Source organism: Blennius ocellaris (genome assembly GCF_963422515.1).
Source record: "Blennius ocellaris genome assembly, chromosome: 18".
NCBI lineage: Eukaryota > Metazoa > Chordata > Actinopteri > Blenniiformes > Blenniidae > Blennius > Blennius ocellaris.
Window position 1 is genome coordinate 15,857,085 of NC_137667.1, and position 18,927 is coordinate 15,876,011.

An 18,927-nucleotide genomic window follows, 5' to 3' on the forward strand; every position below is an offset into this window, starting at 1 on the left:
TGTGTGGTCGGCCGAAATGCAAAAAGAACATAAATACTTAATATCTGTTGCATAATTATAATTTGTATAAGTGTAATGGTCTTTGGAATACTTGCCTTGTATTTTAATCCCCGTTTATATGACGTTTTCAAGCAAAGACGTAAAATATTTATTGGGTCTCTGGTGTCCAAAACCTTTTGAAAACACTCCGTCCAGGATGCTGCTACTACGCAGTTGCGCCACGGCTGTAGTAAATAATTATTCTGCACATGCGTGAGTGGATGTACAATAACGATGTTTCCTCCAGAGTGTCATGACTCACCAGAATAACAATCCCATTCTTAATGTTTATAGCACATCGTTCTCTGTGCATGTGTGTGGTTTCATTATGAAAACAAACGGCACCTACTGGTGGTTCTAAATGTAGAATATAGAATTGCTGTCATTTTCATGTAAACAGACATATTTTTCAAATGTAGCTGTGTATATGCAAAACCTTTCTGAAACAAAGACACAAAAATGCTGCATTTTCACTTTCACTTTTAATATGGTTTAAGGTGAAGTACTGGAGTGGTTTTTGCTCTCTTCTTTATTTTTTATTTAATCACGAGGATCCAAGAAAAACTGGTCAGTGTTTCACAAATTGGTCAGTTTATAATTTAACCACATTTTCTTTTCTTTTATTTCCTGTGATAAATGAAGTTCTTTCATATTATTTGTCAGTTCAGCGAAGTGTGTGTTTCAGTCGGTGATTATCTGTCTAATTTCATGTTTAAGTGGACTTGTTTACAGCTGGCGCTCCATATTGGACCTCTTAATCCAGCTCTGTCTGCCTGCAACTCCTGACACTGTGTGTATGCTGTTCCCCTATGTGCATCACAACCCACTTTTATTTTTATTGTTTTACAACCTCTTCGTCTGTAAATTTCAATCATGTAGTGCGGTAAGAGAAGACTGTATATTTTGCGTGCATGCGCTCGCTTTGCTGCTTCTACCGAAGCCTCGGGACAGTTTAGATGGAGGGATGAGAAGCAGAACTCAAGAAAGGAGAGAAAACCAGGAGAGGGAGGAGTGGTTGTGTGCTGTCTGGCATTCCAAAGGAGCTTTATGATTTAAATGATAAAAGAAAGCCCGGCCATGCATTATGTATTAGGCTTTGTACGTGTACGGTGATTCCAATTAAGCCCTCAGCTGGGTTGAGCGCAGACAAGAAGAGGGTGAAGACAGATGTATACAGGAAATGAGAGACATGCAGAGCAAGAATGAAAAGCAAGGGTGTGAAAAATTGACCAAACCAATCAGGTAGCGTTAAGTGGCCTCTGAAAACGCGCAGGAAGGACAACCTTGGCTGCCTTTGACAGGGCGAGACAGCAAGGAATGAAAAGGTAATCACAAGAGCAAGAGGGGGGTTTGGACATCTTATGGCAGTGGTTTGATGTGTCAGTTCTCTTGTCACGCTGAGTGTTTGTTCACTCACTCACAGCGTGCGGCAGCTGCAAGTGTGAGCACAATCTCACGCGACTGAAGATGCCTCTTGTTTTTTCTCGTCCCTCTGAAACTATAGATTGGGTGTTGTTTGAACCTTTTAAGACGATTTGAATTCACTTTTTTAGCCGAAAGCACATATACTGGTACACAAGCACCTTTTCAGTCCAAACCTAAGTTGGACTTTTTTCATCGAAATAAGCCTGAGACAATGAGTTTGAGATTAAATCATCAGCTCTCGGTGTTGTGCAGAGTTTTGCTCGACAGCATGGAGGATTTCGGAAACAAAGAGGAACATGCTGGATCTGATCTGTGGGCGCTTGACTGCGCCAGTGAAACTACAAGTGTGGATAATTAAGGTTGACTTCATCATCATACCTCGTGGATCAAGCCAGTTCCAGACGATCAACCAGCCATACAAAGTTTTAAAGCTCTACATCTCAGATGCTCTTGATGGAAGTCAGGATACAGTGCTATGAGACGAGCAGAGGGGATCCAACCGTGGGAACGACGATATCTATAGAAGAACTGGTGAGGCAGAACATCTGAGCAAGGAATATTCTGACAAACATAAGGCTCGTGGGACAAAATCGGCCTGTAAGAGGCTCCGATCTGGCCTGCAAAATTATTAAAAATTGTAAAATTTCCAAACAAATCAACACAACACTGAGTTGAGATATCCATGATGCTGTTGTGAAAGGTAACAAACTTACATCAGCCTCGAAGCCACGCTGTTATGGCGAGTTTGTAAAAACACCCATAATGCTACAGTTATAGATGGGGGTTTTTTTGCATCTCACGATATTTGGCACCAGAAAGTATCAATAAAATTGGAATTATGTTGAGATTCTAGTAATTTTTGGGTAGTAATGTTTTGGTTTTGTGAAAATACCATCACGTGTACTTTGCGCCACAACAAATAAAAACTTTAAAATGTAAATTTAAACATCACCATAGCACTATAACACCAGTCTGATTCACTTGATGACGTGTGGCTGTATGTGGGCCCCAGAGCTAAAATCTGTTTGACACCCCGGATGTAGACTGTATGTAAAACTGCATGCACAACTCAAGATTGCAGTTTCCATTGATGTGTCTAGTATTTCAAAATGTTAACAAGTGTTGATGCCATTTGATATTATAAAGCAGTCAAATCTATATCTATACACAAAACATGATTTTGTCCCCAAAATGTTTTTCCAAATCCATCTTATAATGACCATCATGTTTTATTGTGATCATTACAGGACACACACACTACTGGATAGGTTGCATGTTGACCTTTGATGAAATGCATGATGGATGTAGGTTTTCCACTATCTAATTATATTTGAACTGATTTGTATTTGTGATGGCAGGGCCCAAAAGAGATTGTAAGGGAGATTCGGGAAGAGACCGCGAAAACTGCGATCACACAAAGAATGAGGCAGTATGCATCCATATGCAAGTTTGTCAGATGTACAGCAGATGGTCGGCTTTACAATGGCGTCAGAAGATGATGTCGCGATTGTCTTTCATATGAACGATGTTGAACAAGCCTTGCTGAGTAGGGTACTGAAATCATCTGCTCTATTGTGAATTGAGCAATCATCAATCAGAGCTCAGGTTATAAATACAAGAATACAAGGACATTTAAATCAAATGTGTGTTGACAGCTTCAGTTTCATTGGTGCATTTCAAATCAGTTTCTGTCATCCGTGACAAACATAGCAAAATGACCCGACACCAAATGCCCTCGTGTTTCCGTAAAATTGCAGCTTTGTATAGGAATTGCTGAGGATTTTGTTTCAAAGCCTTCTTAGAAAAGATAATCAATACCACTCAGTCATTCTCTTTACACGTTAATACAATGCTGAGCCAGTGAGCTTGGGTCAGCATAAAGGCAGGACACAGGAGGAAAACGATACCTGGATTGTTGGAGAACCACAGAGGATCTTTTTCATACGTTCTGCATACATTTAACAAGAAAACAGTGATGTATTGGTGTACACTAAAAGATCTTGTGAGTAAGTTTTTTTACAGTTTGACGGGGCTAAACAGCAGTTTTCTTCTTGTTAAGGTCAAGAAAGTAATCCGGTCGAGAAATATTGTCTTAAAGGAGCAATATTTCCAAGCAAGAACAGAGATTTTGGGGGGATTGACTTGATTTTAAACTTCACCAAATAATAAGAAACTTGAACGTCATCATTCCACTCTGCTGTGTTTTGGTGTGTACAGTGGGTTTCAACATTAGAAAAACGATAGTGGCTGAGACGTGACAGCGGCTTTTGCTGTCGAAAGGACATAAAGTTATCGACTGTGCTCTGATATCAAGATTCTTCTCCATCTCTCAGCTGCTTCTTCACATCTATTTTCAGCTCGGCTGTCAATCCCACTGACTCTAAGACTCAAATCTGCTGTCTCTCTTGGCACCGTCAAACGGTAAAAGCCTGGGAGGTGTGTGAGTGTTGGGGTGTATGGAGGACCATGCCACTTGTACTTGAATAATATACCACTGGGTTTTTTTTTTTTCTTTGTTTTGTTTCTTCTTTTATTTAAACTTTCCGACAAACCTAAGGTCTGTAGTATTGGCTGAAGTTATCTTCACTTTTCCCAACGTGTCTGTGCATGCATGCAAACAAAATGTCCGTATCACTGTCCAACTGGTCTCATTATACTGGGTTGAATGTTTTATTCTTCAAATGTTCTCAGGCTGCTTTATCACACTCACTGATGTCCTGTGTATGTGGTATGCAAGATATATATTTCTTTTACCTCCCGCAGTTAATATTTTGGCATATTCTAACTACATAATTATATTATTTTCATGATATTTTGGAAGTTTCAGATTCATTTATGCTCCTACGAGAGGCCTGTTCCACTCAATTACGCTCAAACACTGCAGCAGGGGAGATGGTGATTTGAGGTTAATCACACAGAACCACCACAAGACCTCAGAGGAAAGGTCCTCAAGCCATCGGTGATCTGTCTTTTAACCCAAGTGGCTGGAATGCTTCACTTTTCACTGTAATGTTATCAAACTGACTAAACTGATTCTCACGAGATATGGTGCTGACATAAAATGTCCATTACTTCAAATCGATGGCGTCAGCAGTACGTGCAAACATTTTACCCCTCATTGGGTAGAAAACTGTTTAAAAACATCTAAATTGCCAGTCTTATATTTACTAACTGCACATGCAAATGACCCGCTTCAGCTTCATTCTAATTTGAGATATCGGGACATTGTCATGAAGAGTAGACCCTCACAGAGCTAGAAAACTGCAAGACCCTTAAAAATGTGCCTGAAATTGGTCTTGGCAACAAAGGTTCTTGGTGGTTTGACCAAATTGGGGCATCTTAGGGGCCGGTTTTGGCCCACGGGCCATATGTTTGACACCCCTGTCTCAAATTATCAACATTAAAGCTTATGGATGATCAAAAACTCTTTTGTGATTATATGTAGTAGATGAGTCATTATTCTTCTAATGTTTCCTGTTGGGATTTTTTTTAAGCTTGTATTCACTACTTTACTAGTTTACATTGGTTTAAAAATGGAGAAACAAATTAAGTTATTGAAGATTAATCTATGATGGAACTACCCACAGGGTTTCATAAACTAATTTCTAAGAATAGTCCAAGTTACGTGGCCAATGTATTTCAACAGTTTTCCGGTGCAACAATTAAACCTAAAGGGATCATATTACGCAAAGTTCACTTCCTAATGGTTTTCCAACAGTCATTTGTGTCCACATACCTGGAATGACACCCCAGAAGTAAAGAAAGTCCATCTTCTCTCTCCATGGCTTCTTTCAAGATACAGCAGGTTCTGAATGCAGCTCCTATGATCTAATATTCAAATGAATGAAAAAAATGGATTTGAGGCAATAAACTTTGAATCCAAGGTTTTTGGACCAATGAGACCATGTGAAAGTGTTGGAAAGCTGAATAATCTGATAATATTAAACTTGTATAGCCTGGCTTCATGTCTTGCTTGTTTGTTTCCCGTTGCATCATCGAACCTTGTTTTTCCTGTCAAATATTTCAAGATACTGTCCGCATGTTGCCAAATCTCAGGTAAAAATATTGCAATGAAAGCCAATAGTTTGAATACGGAGATTTTTTGGGGTTTTTTGCACTTGGTTTTCTCTCTGTGGCACACCAACGAATCGTTTGATCACCAGATTTTAGAGAAACGTATGTAAATTCCTTCTCTGTCCATAACCTGTAAAACATTTAAATCTTTGGTGACACCGAGCTTCAGATGAGAAACAAAATGAGAAGTCTGAGGCTGAAGAGTGAAAGTGTTATGATGTGCTTCTCTTCGGTTCCGGTGTGAATTCCTCCTTTGGAAACAGTTGGTGCTCTTAAAAATGTATGTAGCTGACTTTCAGTTCTGTCTTCTTGCTCTCAGGCTCACTTCCATCATTTTTTGTACATTCCTGAGCCCCCCCCCCCCCCCCCCCTCCTCCTCACTCGTCCTCCTCTCTACTAATTCTCATTAGACATGATTGACCTTCACGTCCGCCTCCGTCTTAAGTCGAATAGATTCCTCACCATCTTGTCTCCCTCCCCCAGATTGTCATGTTTCATCTCTCATCATTCAATAACCAGCCCAAAAATTGAATTACTCTCCATGCAAAGTTCATTCAAATTAAAACATCAATGTTGTGAACTACAAGGGAAAAGTTTGTAACGTCATTATCAGTGACAACAGTTGAATAAAGTGATCCTTTTAAGAGGCTTTGTGTTTTTAAAAGATGGATTTCAGATGTGAGGGAGAGAAATTCCTCCAACTCTGCTCACCTTATCGACTCCAGAAGAGAAGACACGGGCTACACATTCATAATTGATCCGCCTCAGCTCCAAAAATACTCTTGACAAGGACTGGCTTCTGTTCGTGCGTGTGTGTGTGTGTGTGTGTGTGTGTGTGTGTGTGTGTGTGTGTGTGTGTGTGTGTGTGTGTGTGTGTGTGTGTGTGTGTGTGTGTGTGTGTGTGTGTGTGTGTGTGTGTGTGTGTGTGTGTGTGTGTGTGTGTGTGTGTGTGTGTGTGTGTGTGTGTGTGTGTGTGTGTGTGTGTTTGCACACGTATTTTTGTGCAAATTCCGTCTTAATAAGAGAGATACCAAACAGGTGAGGGGCTGCAGGGGAGACGGGCTGAGTCACACAGCGGCAGAGAGGCAGCTTTTCAACCCCGCTGAACCACTCGCAGCAGCCCCATCGGCATTTAGCTGTTTGAATTTTGCATGTTATTCATTGATGTAACGAGGCGGAAGATGGGATTAAAATATTACGTAAAGGTCTGTTTATGGCTTCCGAACATGTGCTCAGGATTGTTTTTTTGGGTAAATGACAATGTTCCTCTGGAAGCTGCAAAGAACGGCAGAATAAGAAGCGTAGGGTTTGCGTGTGTGTTGCGTGACCGTTCTGGCCGGGGAACTCGTGGTCGTCCGCAGGGTCAGCACAGGATGTGACCCGACACTCTGACCTCATCAGGTTTCTTCAAGCATGTCACATAGTAAACACACACACACACAGGCAGCCCTGAAATAGCACTGCTGCCGCAGGAGGCTACGACACCTCTTTATTTCTGCAGCCCACTGCGGCTGGTAAACGTCCAGCCACTCATAGTGTTTAGCCAGCCAGTAGGTGTTTATAGGTCTGCTGAGTGATTCTTTGTTACCTGGCAGAGAAGCTTGTCTGCATGCCAAATTGCTGGGTGTTTTTTTTTTTTTTTTTTCTTGGCCCATGTTTTCAGGGATGAAAAAAGGTGATCACACTCCAAAGAGAAAGTTAGTTTCTCCTGACTCCATCACCTCATGTGTTACACTCTTTCCCTCCTCTGTTTCTTTTTTTTTTTTTCTTTCCCTCCAGGAGACGGCCTCCTCCTGCGATGCAGAACTCCTCTCGTTGCTGCTCGACGCGGGGCTCCTGGTGGGCTGCGTCTCTTCAGCCCTGTACCCCCTGCTCAGCTCCCACATGCTGGCCCACCAGCAGGAGGGCGGCTGGGATGTGGAGAAAGCTGCCGCGGAGCTGATGGCGGCGGGCCACGGACCTGAGGCCGGCTCCCTGCTGCTGGCTCACCGAGGAACTCACCAGGCCCAGTTCACCTTCAACTCTGCCTTGGCCGTTCTCAGGAAGTGGCTGTGAAGGGCAGGCGGGAGCAGGAGGAACGAGGTGTGAGACGGAGAGCTTCGATTAAACCACAGCCGCAGACCGTGGTGATAAAGCATCCGTAGGGAGGGAGAGTATGAGGCTGTTGAGAAACAACGGCTATAAGATAGTATTAAGACCTTAATACATTGAGATGAAGCAAGAATAGAAATGATGGCAATTGATACCTTTGCATTTACTTCTGTAATCAGTTTTTAGGTTTTCACCAGTGAAAGATGCGTCGACAGTAAACTGCAGTGTCTGCCTTGAAGGTGTTCTGTTCCCCTTTAATGTTGAAACATCTGCTCAATTAGGAGCGCGCACATAACAACACCACCTCTGCTGTCAGTCATGAATGAATGTTCAGACTGAGGGCTAATCAGAAAATGCACCGGCTGCATGCATTTATTTGTGTGCGCGCTGCGTCCCTTTGTGTGATAAAGTAATTGAGCAGTAGCCGGGAAGCGGTGGGTGGATATTAGCCTATTGTTCCGTGACAGGTTTGCCTCTTTAACGTCTCATTGTTAAACACCCTGCCTCTGCTCCATTGTTTTCCCACTAATAATGTCTAATTAATTCCTTCTAAACAAATTAGCCCTGCAGCTGCCCCATGCTGCGTGTTCAGATGCACAAATACTGTATAAGAGACACCCCGGCGATTTCATGTAAAGCTAATAATATTGAGGCATGAACATGTATGTGTGTGGATGTGTAGCTCGATGCCATCGGCATGGCTTGGCTCGCTTAAATAACAGCTTTTATTCAGTCCCATCTTTCACAACTTAAATAAAGAAATGTATGATGACATTGAGTCGATTGATTATTTTGCCGTTCCTTCCTCACAGTAGTGTTGGTGGAAAAGTACATAGAAACATTTCTTTTTCTACAAATGTTTGCCGATGTTTGTTAGAGAAAAGATTTGTCAAAGTTGACCCCATTAGCACTTCACAAAGCTCCCCTCTTATTTTTAATCAACGGGTTTACGAAAGATTTGCATTGTAATTACAGAACTTTACTATTGTTCCTGGATAATTACAGTTATGTGGTGAGAAAAAACAAAACAAAACAATACAATGCTTTGTATTCTGCCTGTACCACACGAGATGTGAGATTCTTCTTGTAATGGAGAGGACATGCTGCTGGTAACAGACTCGTCTCCTGAGCAGCCACTTTGGTTTCGTGTGCACACTCAAAAAAAAAAAAAATGTTCCTCCTCAAAGCAACACATCACTTTAATAAAGAGGAGAAATCCTGACCTGTCCCTTTGGGGCCTCCGTAGAATCCTATTCTACCTGGTGACAGGAAATCTTGAAAAAAAATAACTAAACACAGTTTCTTTCCACAAACAAAGCTCACACTTTCACCACTGTCTTCACAAAGTACTGAGATGGTGACATCTTCACTAAAGATGCCACAGTAAGTTAAATGTTCCTTCCTCGTGAATCTATTTTTAATGGATACATGTTCTTAAAACCTTTGCTTCAATTGGTACCCTTCATTTTTTTTTTCAGATTGTTGGATTGCATCCAGGGTTGCAACAGGGTGGACATTTTCCAGTGAATTTCCATGGTACGTTTAGCTGGGGAATTCTGGAAATAATCGATTGTTTTGTCACGGAATCAATGCAAAATTGTCCACATCCACATCGCTTGAAACCTTTAAATGTGCTAATTGTACGTCGAACATTAGTAATGCATTAAACCTGTTGAATATATTTCCACATAATATCATCAAAGCTTACTTCACTTCGTGTCGTCCACAGGTTCTAGTGTGTGCCTTCAGTAGACTTGTGCTCTTGGCTCAAACGTTTGATCCAGGATTCTAGAAACGATCCGCACACATGATGGAGGAATGCACAGTGCCTGTAGGGGGCGTGGTCTCAGTTGACATGCAGTCAGCTGGTTGCTATGTGCCTACACTTAAATGGTATAAAAATTCCACTGTATGTTGCATGAAATTGGATTTAATTTGTCAACATTTAAGTCCTCTATTAAGAGCCAAACTTCAATTTAGTGAATTCCTGGTGTGAACCCATATATTCCCATTTATTTCCATGGAAAGCTTCCAACCCTGGTTGCATCATCATACAGATAACCATGAACACAAAAATGAAGTGCTCCACACTACTTCTAATGTTAATGTAAAGATGCAGGATTTTTCCAGCGAGTGAATGACAATTTGGAACTTTGTATATTTTCATTGATCCTGCAAGCCCCTCGAATCGTGCTTGCATCACTCGCTCACTTCAGCTCACTCCATCACAACTGAATTTTAGAGACATGATGATTAATCTCTGAGTAAGCATCGAGTGAAACCAGATGATCGCAGATCCTTCTGTCGGAAGTGTGTAGGGGAAAGTTCAAAACCACAGATACTGTTAGATGCTGAGGAATGTATTCGTTTATGACGCTGGGGAAAGTTTAGGCGAACTGTTTAGACACATTTTAGAAAACAAATGCAGCTCATTGGCTTGACTCAGAGTGGGCTGAGTATATTTTGATATCGAGTACAATAAAAGCATCAGTTTATTTGTATTGTATCTTCATGTGTGCATCTTAAAGTGCTTCAAAAACGACTGACAAAACATCAATATGAACATTTGCAAACGTACACACATGCAAATATATCAGTCCTCATTAATGCAAAAAGCTTGTCTGATTGGATGTTTGTGTGTTTTTTGTCGCCACATTCAGATGGTTTGGTCAGAATCTAGGATAAACATGGTCGCATGGATCCATCCTGCCTCACGTCAATATTTCATGCTGCTACAGACACACACGTAAACATCCAAGTTATAAATTAATTCAAATTGATCAAAAGTGACTAAATATGAGTTAGCCTAGTGTTTGTGTGTGTCTGTGTATGTATGTATATATAGCAGGGCTGGCACTGCTCGCCCTATCAACAATGATTTTTCTTTTTTTTATATAATTAAAAAGTGATTCTGGAATCAATTAGTGACTTTAGCAACTTTATCCAGAAGATGACTGATTATATTTTGTGGTGCTCAAATCGCCTATGTCTTCTAAATGCACCACAACTCCTTTCCTCTGCCAGGGGCGAGCAGTGGCTTCATTGCAAACCTCTGATGGAAGCCGGACGCTGCTATTGGGTTAAAATATTGAGTGACAGTATCATCAGCCAATCAGATTTTGATGTGTTATTGACGGACCGCCTTTGGGTCAGCAGAGTTTCTAGCTGTGGTCTTGGTGTCGTCATTGAAATGAGCTTGCCTGATTGGCCCGTGGGCAGGTACGTGATGACGCTGTGTTATTATCTGCTAATCTGGAGTGGTGGCGGCTAATTTAACAGCAAGATCGGATGATACGATACCCCCCCCCCCCCCCCCCCCCCACACACAACCCATGTTGGAAACACTGGAAGATAATCTGGTGGCGATGCTGCACAGTGGTGTCTTGATGTGTTGTGGTTGTTGATCAGCTGTCATGTTGATGTGGATTAAGTACTGATGCATAGTAGTGGCCTTACATTGGTTCGGATTGTGTATTTACTGTGTGTGTATATATATATATATATATATGAATATGATAATAAAAGATGAAAGCCCTATATTAGTAAAATGGACTTCAAATGTAAGATACGAGGGTGATAGCGTTGACAGTCACCCCACATTGATTCAGTTGTTACTCATTTCTAATAGTTGCATGATGTAACTTGTGTATTGTGACTAATGCTGTGAAAACTCGAAGACCGAAACGACGAAATAAAACCCCTGCGAAGGTGCTGTTAAACCAAATCTCGAAGACAAAGAAGCTCTTTCCAAAAATTGTTTCTGGGACTTTGAAGAGTTAAACCCATGTTTCCACGGGGCTTCATCGTGCTTTAGTTAATTACCCAGATGTTGGAAACTAGCTGTGACGGCTCTCGATGGTTGGCGTGTGGAAGTGTGGCTCCAGCTGCTTGGAGGGGCATTTAAATCTGCTCCGACAGTATTAACTTGATCACGTTTCCGTATTTGCTCGTTAACTTGCTCCTGCTGTACTTAATCCCTTAATGAGGAAACTCTAGAATTTTTTATTTTTTTGCATGGCTTTTCTCTTAATACTCTGCTTTTTCTCCAGCCTCCAAAGACTGGGTAAAAGTTAATTTACTGAAATCCCCCCATGGTTATATTTCCACTTAATATGTTTTGTTTGAGATTTCCTTATCTTTCCGCTCCGTGAGCGCACAGTGGTATTTCGCCAAACCTCTCGATCATTTTTGCAGAAACACTCTCAGGCCAGACAAAATAGCCATGTATATTATTTCAAATTGTGAACTATTCAGCAGTAATCCACTTTGGCAGGCAACATTTAAAACAGCTGCCGGAGAAGAGCTGCTTGTATCACTGACAGGCCAGAAATTGAATCAAGGGGCCATGGCTTGGTGGTATTTACCCTGACAGCAATACTGCTGTATTTCAAGCTCATTCATAAGAGATGGGGCAGGGGTGGGTGGTCTGTATATCAAACAAGAGAGTAATGAATCTCTCACCTGTGGAGGGAAATGAGACAGCCCTCATGTCAGTTGTGGGTCATGCGAAAATACAGCCAGACACAAAGCTATCAGACGGGCCTTTTCTCTCTTTCTCTCGTGCTAAGGAAATGTCAACATCATACCATAAAGAGGGAATAATACCGGAGATTAATGGTTTAGTTTCACAGTGTTTGCCTCCCACCTCCCGAGTTCTGTCATTTAGTGCTTTTTTGAACTGCTGTCAGACACAGTTAGCGACAAAACGACTTGGATTCACAGTCGTGACAAAGCACCCGGATGCCTTCGCCTCTGAAACCTGCACAATTAGTCATATTGGCCTCAGTCGGTAATTGATCCCGGTGAGCGCACGCCCTTCAGGCACATCTGGAGTCCGTTTTTGGACGAGGTCAGCATGAGATCAGCTCTTTGTGGTGGAGTAACGAGATTTCATAAAGCGCAACAATCGGTCCGAACTGGTACACAATACATCAGGTTGATTGAATCAACACAAGAAGGAGCAGACTGTGGAGCTTTTAGAAAAGTGACTAAAAAATACAAATCAAGTGAGGGCTGGCTAAGATTTTTTTTAGCAGTTGTTTCTTTAGTGTCACTAAATAAAACTAACCATTGAGATAGCAAAGGACTACTATATTGAAACAACAGAAGTGATTGAGAAATTCAAGTATATTTGGAGGTGAATAAAGTAAAAGCGTCATTCAAATAAGGGTATAAAAAAGTAGGGAGGGGGTAAAATTTGTATTTAAATTTTTTTCTCCGTCTTGTACAAACCCAAAGGCATTGTACACCCTGAACAGGCTGTACTCTATCACAGTTCAAACATTGAGTCAGGCCTCATTTAGACCACAATATTTCAAGTGAAAACAATTTATTTTTGCACTTTTTATGAAGAAAAATGTCACATTTCGATAGCAACATTTTTAAAACAATGTAGTTCGCATGCCAGACCACGAGTTGGCGCCGCGGGTTGTTTTTGTAATGAAGCGATGCACAATGTGGCCGTGGTGCACATGCACTGTAGCAGGGTTCTTCAAAAAGTCGCTTCGTCACCCATTTCCATGAAGGCAGTGTTTTTGATTCATTCCAGTTTGAGAGCCCTTTTCAAAAAGTTGCATTTCCAGTGGCTCTCGGCACCAAAACACAACGAAAAATTTCCACACATGCATTTTCTTTATGGATAAAAATCAAGACTGCACAGAGAGAAACCAACCACATCAGGAAGAATCAAACTCCACACAGAGAAGCTTTTCTTATTTGAACAATAAGGTGAGGGTGCTTACCATTGCACGCCACAGTGCAGCCATCTACTGATGCTAAAATAAACCAGATGTTGCTTCAAATCTGATGAATTTCCACTGCATGTTTGCAATAAAGTGCAGACAAGGTGGTAATAAGCACATTAACACGAGAATCACAGCTCAAGCGATCCGATGTCTCATGTATAAAGATTGTTTACACACAGCATGGGGAAGCTGTGATTTATGAAAACAATCTGGACAACGGAGTGAGCACACCCGTATTATAACTTTGACCTATGTGCATTCTGGGAACATGGAACATGCGGGGAAATGTTAAATCACAGTCAGACAGTTAAAAAAAAACAAAAAAAAACGTGGGAGACATTGCAGAATGACGACGTTTCATTTCACGTTACGTCACACATCTCTGAAGATCTGTTTAGTCATACACCGTTCAAACCAGCTGTTTGCGCTTCTGAGCCATAAATGCTGCAATAAACCCAAAGTTTCAATCGATGTTTGCCCAGTTTCTCATTTGGAGTTCAGAAGAAAAAGACTGGACTCATAGTGGCACTGAAAGAGTCTAGGGCAGTTTGTTAAAATGCAAAAATGACTCTGAGATCAGGCTTTAAAAAAAAACAACAAATCTAAGATACACAACAAAAGCAGAAAATGTGCTGCACAGATTGAACTATTAAAGAGCTAAAGTCCATTTTATGGCCTGAATTTTATGACCATCAGATGAGATGATTAAATAGGTTTTTTTTATTAACAAATTAAATTGTCTGAATAAACTCCCAGGCCACACCGCAGTGTAGTGGAAATTAGTCTCATAGTGAGAATGTCTCGGTCTTAGTTGGCGTTGGAGGCTATTCTCTGCAGCGTCTGCATGTTCTCCCTGTGCTTTGGTTTTCTGCAGGCAGTCGCCGGCTCTTCTCAGTGCAAAAAGCATGCAATGGGTAATCCGTGACTCTCTGCTGCAGGCAATTCTTCAATTCAGACCTTCTTGATATGAGGCAAACACTTATAACACTAACAAAGTTGTTCGACAGAAAGATATTCCTGATACAATTTGAAATCTTATAAAGAAAAGAAAGAGCTGAAGCTGTAACGGGGAATATGAGGAGACAAGCGTTCTCAGTTGTGAAATTCACTGTGAACCAATGCATTAAAGTTAAGACAAGGGCTGTTGTGGTTGTTTTTTGTAGGGGGGGGGGGGGGGGGGGTGGGGGGTAGGCTTAGAACAAAAGCCCTTATCAAAAATAAAACCCAGGTTTTCTTTTACAGTTTTCATTACTGTTACAAGGAAGAGAGCTGAGCTAATGTGTTATGGTGGGATTTGGTGAGGCAGGACCTTTACTGAGTGCTAATACTTTCACCAAGCCGGGTGCTTGTGTGGAATACTGCAGAAGTGAACACACACACACACACACACACACACACACACACACACACACACACACACACACACACACACACACACACACACACACACACACACACACGCACACACACACACACACACACGCGCGCGCGCGAGAGAACGAGAGCGGCAGCTCAGGTTTTCAGGGTGACGTTCCAGTTTGTACACATATTTCAACAGTAGAAAGCTTTTTTACCTGCACCTTTTGAGTCAACATCTGTCTCTTATCACTAAATGATTTAAAGTGGTACGTATTGGCTGTGCCATACCAAGCTGCTATCACTACACAAACTTCTCGGACTGTGTTTTAAGTATTGCATGCAAATTCACATACATACATTATACATTCATTAATGTATAATTAAATAGTCGATATTTAAATAACCATCCCGTCACAAACCTGACATTTGACTGAAATACCTTAAATCTCAACAATATCTTGTCTCAGTTCACCTTGTGCTTTACAACGTACAGATCACAGTGCATGTTTATTACATTACTTACATCTTCAAAAGTATAAGACATTTGGCCACATGTAGCTGAAACTCCAAAATATAGTCGGCTAGTTCATTTTATGGACAGAAAAACTTCAATATCTAAATATATCGACACATCTGTGTTATAATCCTGCTCATGTGAACTGACTCACCACGTAATACAAAGCGGAAAGAAAATAAGTGAGGCCCGTGTGTGCCCCTGGTGGTCAAATAAATATATTGCAGTTAATGGCATTATTTCAAAGATTTGTCCCGTGGGCTCTACGTTTCCCACCCCTGATGTAGGAACTGTATTCGAAATGAGACCTCGGGTCATTAAAGGTTTAATCAAGTCCATGTATGCTGATATAAATCATTTGATGAAATGACTTCAGCCGTCACTTCACTGCACTGTGACTCTAAATCACTTAAAAGTCATTTAATATCTTGACAAGAAAATACAGTACGTGTTCAAAGGATAAAAGAGGTGCATTTGTTCGCTCCGACAGAAATGTGTAACAGGTGTGTTTTTGTGCGTTTCTTGCCAATCTTTGCTTCAAATACAGCCAACTTTTATGATGAGCTCTGACACGCGGTGAAATATCTTTGCAAATTAAAATCAGCCCATGCATGAATATCAATCAGCTAAAAAGCGGATGCTGACAAAGCCGCGCCAAGGATTAAAGGCCTCCCGTCTGTATACATCTCAGTGTTAACGTTTCCTTTCAGCCCGCGCCATCTCGTAATTACCTTTTACTGACTTTCACCTCGCTTTAGCGGAACAGTCAGACCTCTCTGGATGCACATTTCACACGACATGAAGTTGTGCTTAACGTACGCCGCGCATGCAGGTCAAGCACGCACACATGCAAGCATGTTGCACACGCTCGCGTGCCACGTAATTGCTCGAGAAAGTCTCTTTTTCATTACAGTTTTCCACTTTTACGTGTGACATTGATTGTCACTGCAGCGAACATACAGGAAGGCAGGATCCATTAAGAGTAATGATGAGAATGGCAGGGCTTCACTGCACCTGCTGACAGTCTAATAGAGTTGAATTGTTAGTGTTTCTCATGAACAGCTTTCTTTTTAATTTACCTTTTCAAGACTCTCCGTCCTCGGGAAACCGAGCCTTTGACGTCGTTTGTGCCGATGATTGTAGATTAACTGCAAACAACTCTGGGAAGTGTTAAGGTTTTCTTCCCCTACTGCTGAGGATTGGTAAACACGGTGTCGCAACCCGTCAAGTGCCAGCTTCCCCTTTTTAATCTGTCAGACCAAGCTCTGGTGCAGGTGGTGTGAGCCATCACCGCGAGCCATCTAAAAGGCAAGAGAGGTGGGGAAAGGAGAGAAATTTGTATCCCTTCACCCCTCCACCTCCCCCCAGGGGCAGGGGGAACTGAGTGATACTGCATCTTACAAGCACGCTCCTCTGCTGAAGAGAGGTTATCTCTCAGAAACAAAGCGTTTAACTCGCATCTACGAGTCCTCTGTGGAGTCTCCCGTGTGAGAGGAACACAAAAGGAGAGAAGGGAGTAAATAAAAACCTGTGTTTGCATTCCAGAAAAATCCCTCACAAGCCTTTCACATTGTCAACAGATTGAATCCTGGGAAATAATTCGCCCTCGAAAACTGTGTTTGTTGCCTTTACTTCTCTTGTTTTGTTTTTTTTGTTTTTTCTTCATCTACCCAGTGTTGCCTGGCTTTGACCCAACAAGCTCCGTCCTCCACAGATTGACTGACTGACTGTCTGCGCTTGTCTGATGTGAAAACACACACATGCACACATTCTTCTACTGCCGGAGTGACGGCAGCTCTGCAGAAGAGAGTAAAAGCTGTATTGCTAAACAAAAATAAATGAAAGAAGAGGAAGGCCAAATAAGCGGAAGAGATGGGAAATTACCGAAGGTCAAAAATGAGGAGGGCTAAAGAAAGAAAGGAGAGCCAGTGGTAGAAGGTCTCGGCGGGAGATAATAATGGAGGACTGACATCACAGGCAAGAGCTTCAGTGAAACACAATAAGAGAAAATCCGAGAACAAGGACGTCTGTCCTGGCTCTATCAGCGCGGTGGAGGAAAAAATGGTCGTTGAAACACAGTGTATGTCATTATTGTGGTGGATTAAGACTGATAAAATGATAACTCAGCTTACATTAGAGACTCAAGCACTTTGAGAGAAGCTTTAGAGATTTCTTTTTAAGTCATATTAAAACTCTGGATTTTGGGAACTATTTGAAGCAATTTGTTGAACGTCTTCCACTTCGTCTGTGAAATCAAATTTTTCAAAGGAAATGAAATCCGGGCTCATAAACATCTAGTATGTGTGCAGGCTGCCATGCCAGCCCCTACTCTTTTCTGCACTATAGTTATTTTCTCCGACAGTCAAAAACCACAGTGCCGAAAGTACGTTCACATTTCCAGGGTGACTCGAAGAACTCGGTGTGAGCCGCTGCACACGTCACGTTTAGTGATCACTATGTTGGTGGAGTCGGGAGCGAGAAAACACAACCGTCTTGTCTGTGCTATCAATGTCTCATTCACATACTGTACTCCCGACATGGTCCAACCTTCTGAGTTGTGAGGTCCTTATGCTAATATTGTTCTATGTGAGTTGGAAAGTAGAAACACCATAAACATAGTTTGCATTATCAGAGCAAATAAGAAGCTGCCAGCTCGTTATGTTGATTGTATTACCTGAGGCCTATTAATAGGTAGTTGGTTGTAAGGACAGTCAGTGTTGTGTCTGAAGAGTTTAGTGAACGCTCGTTCATGAACGTAACATATTTTGGGCGAACGTGAAGTGAACGACTGTATTTCTGCCTGATGAACGTTACTGTGAACACGCTCATTATGGCGTTTGTGAACTCCGCTCTCACAGTTCAATGTTGTTTAAGAAGGTTGCCAGATTTCCAGAGCCTTCCAGTGGAAAACCCGGCCAAAGCACACCGTCAATGGGCCTTAACATGTAGGGAAAACAGCCAATCTGGCAACAGCAGCCACCACAGAGTCGCACTGCCGCCTGCGTCGTCAACACGTGACACATCATGGCAAAAACAAATAGAAGACAGCAGCACTACCTCAGACTCTGCCTCCACGATTAATACTTCTGATTAATACTTATCATTGCTTAAGGGAATTTTATGAAAAGGTCAGTGATGATCCAGGTGAGAAAAATTGTACCTCTTTGTGTAAACTTTGCTTGCTGGATTTCAAGAAGCATCTCCGTACATCAACAACAAACCTGAGACACCACATTGAACTAAAGCACCCAGTGAGCCTTTCAAGGTATGTGCGAGTAACTACAAAAATCGAAAGACACGGCAACGGCAAGCCAATAATTGGCTGAATATTGTACTTTTCTGACCCAAGTTCTACAACTTTTCTTTGGGCAAACAAGTCAGGAAAAAATCAATTCACTAAAAACTGAAAAGTGATATATATAAATGATGTTTAAATGTTGTGCACTTTGAATGTTGCACTTTGAGGTCCATCTTAAGTTTCTTACCTCAGCCTGGTTCCTACCTCAAATTGTATTATGTTAGTACAAATATGATGTCAACAAGCCTTCTGGATTTTGTTGTTAACAGTATACGGCAGTTCACAATGGTTTCCTTTCCTTGAGGGTTTTAGTATTTTAACATGTAATTTGTTTGTAGAACCTGCCTGGTATATTTTCCTTTGCACCTTAAGGACTACTGTCT

The 18,927-nt window shown here is 41.6% G+C and overlaps 1 protein-coding gene across 1 annotated transcript in view; it reads left to right on the forward strand.

Annotated features, from left to right (window-relative positions):
* Positions 1 to 8,368, forward strand: part of nbas (NBAS subunit of NRZ tethering complex) — a 185,847-nt gene extending 177,479 nt beyond the window's left edge. The window contains exon 53 of the mRNA XM_080514319.1: positions 7,318 to 8,368. Coding sequence (XP_080370445.1) covers positions 7,318 to 7,593 — 276 coding nt within the window. The 3' untranslated portion in view covers positions 7,594 to 8,368. The remainder of the gene's footprint in view (positions 1 to 7,317) is intronic.
* Positions 8,369 to 18,927: the final 10,559 nt, after the last annotated feature.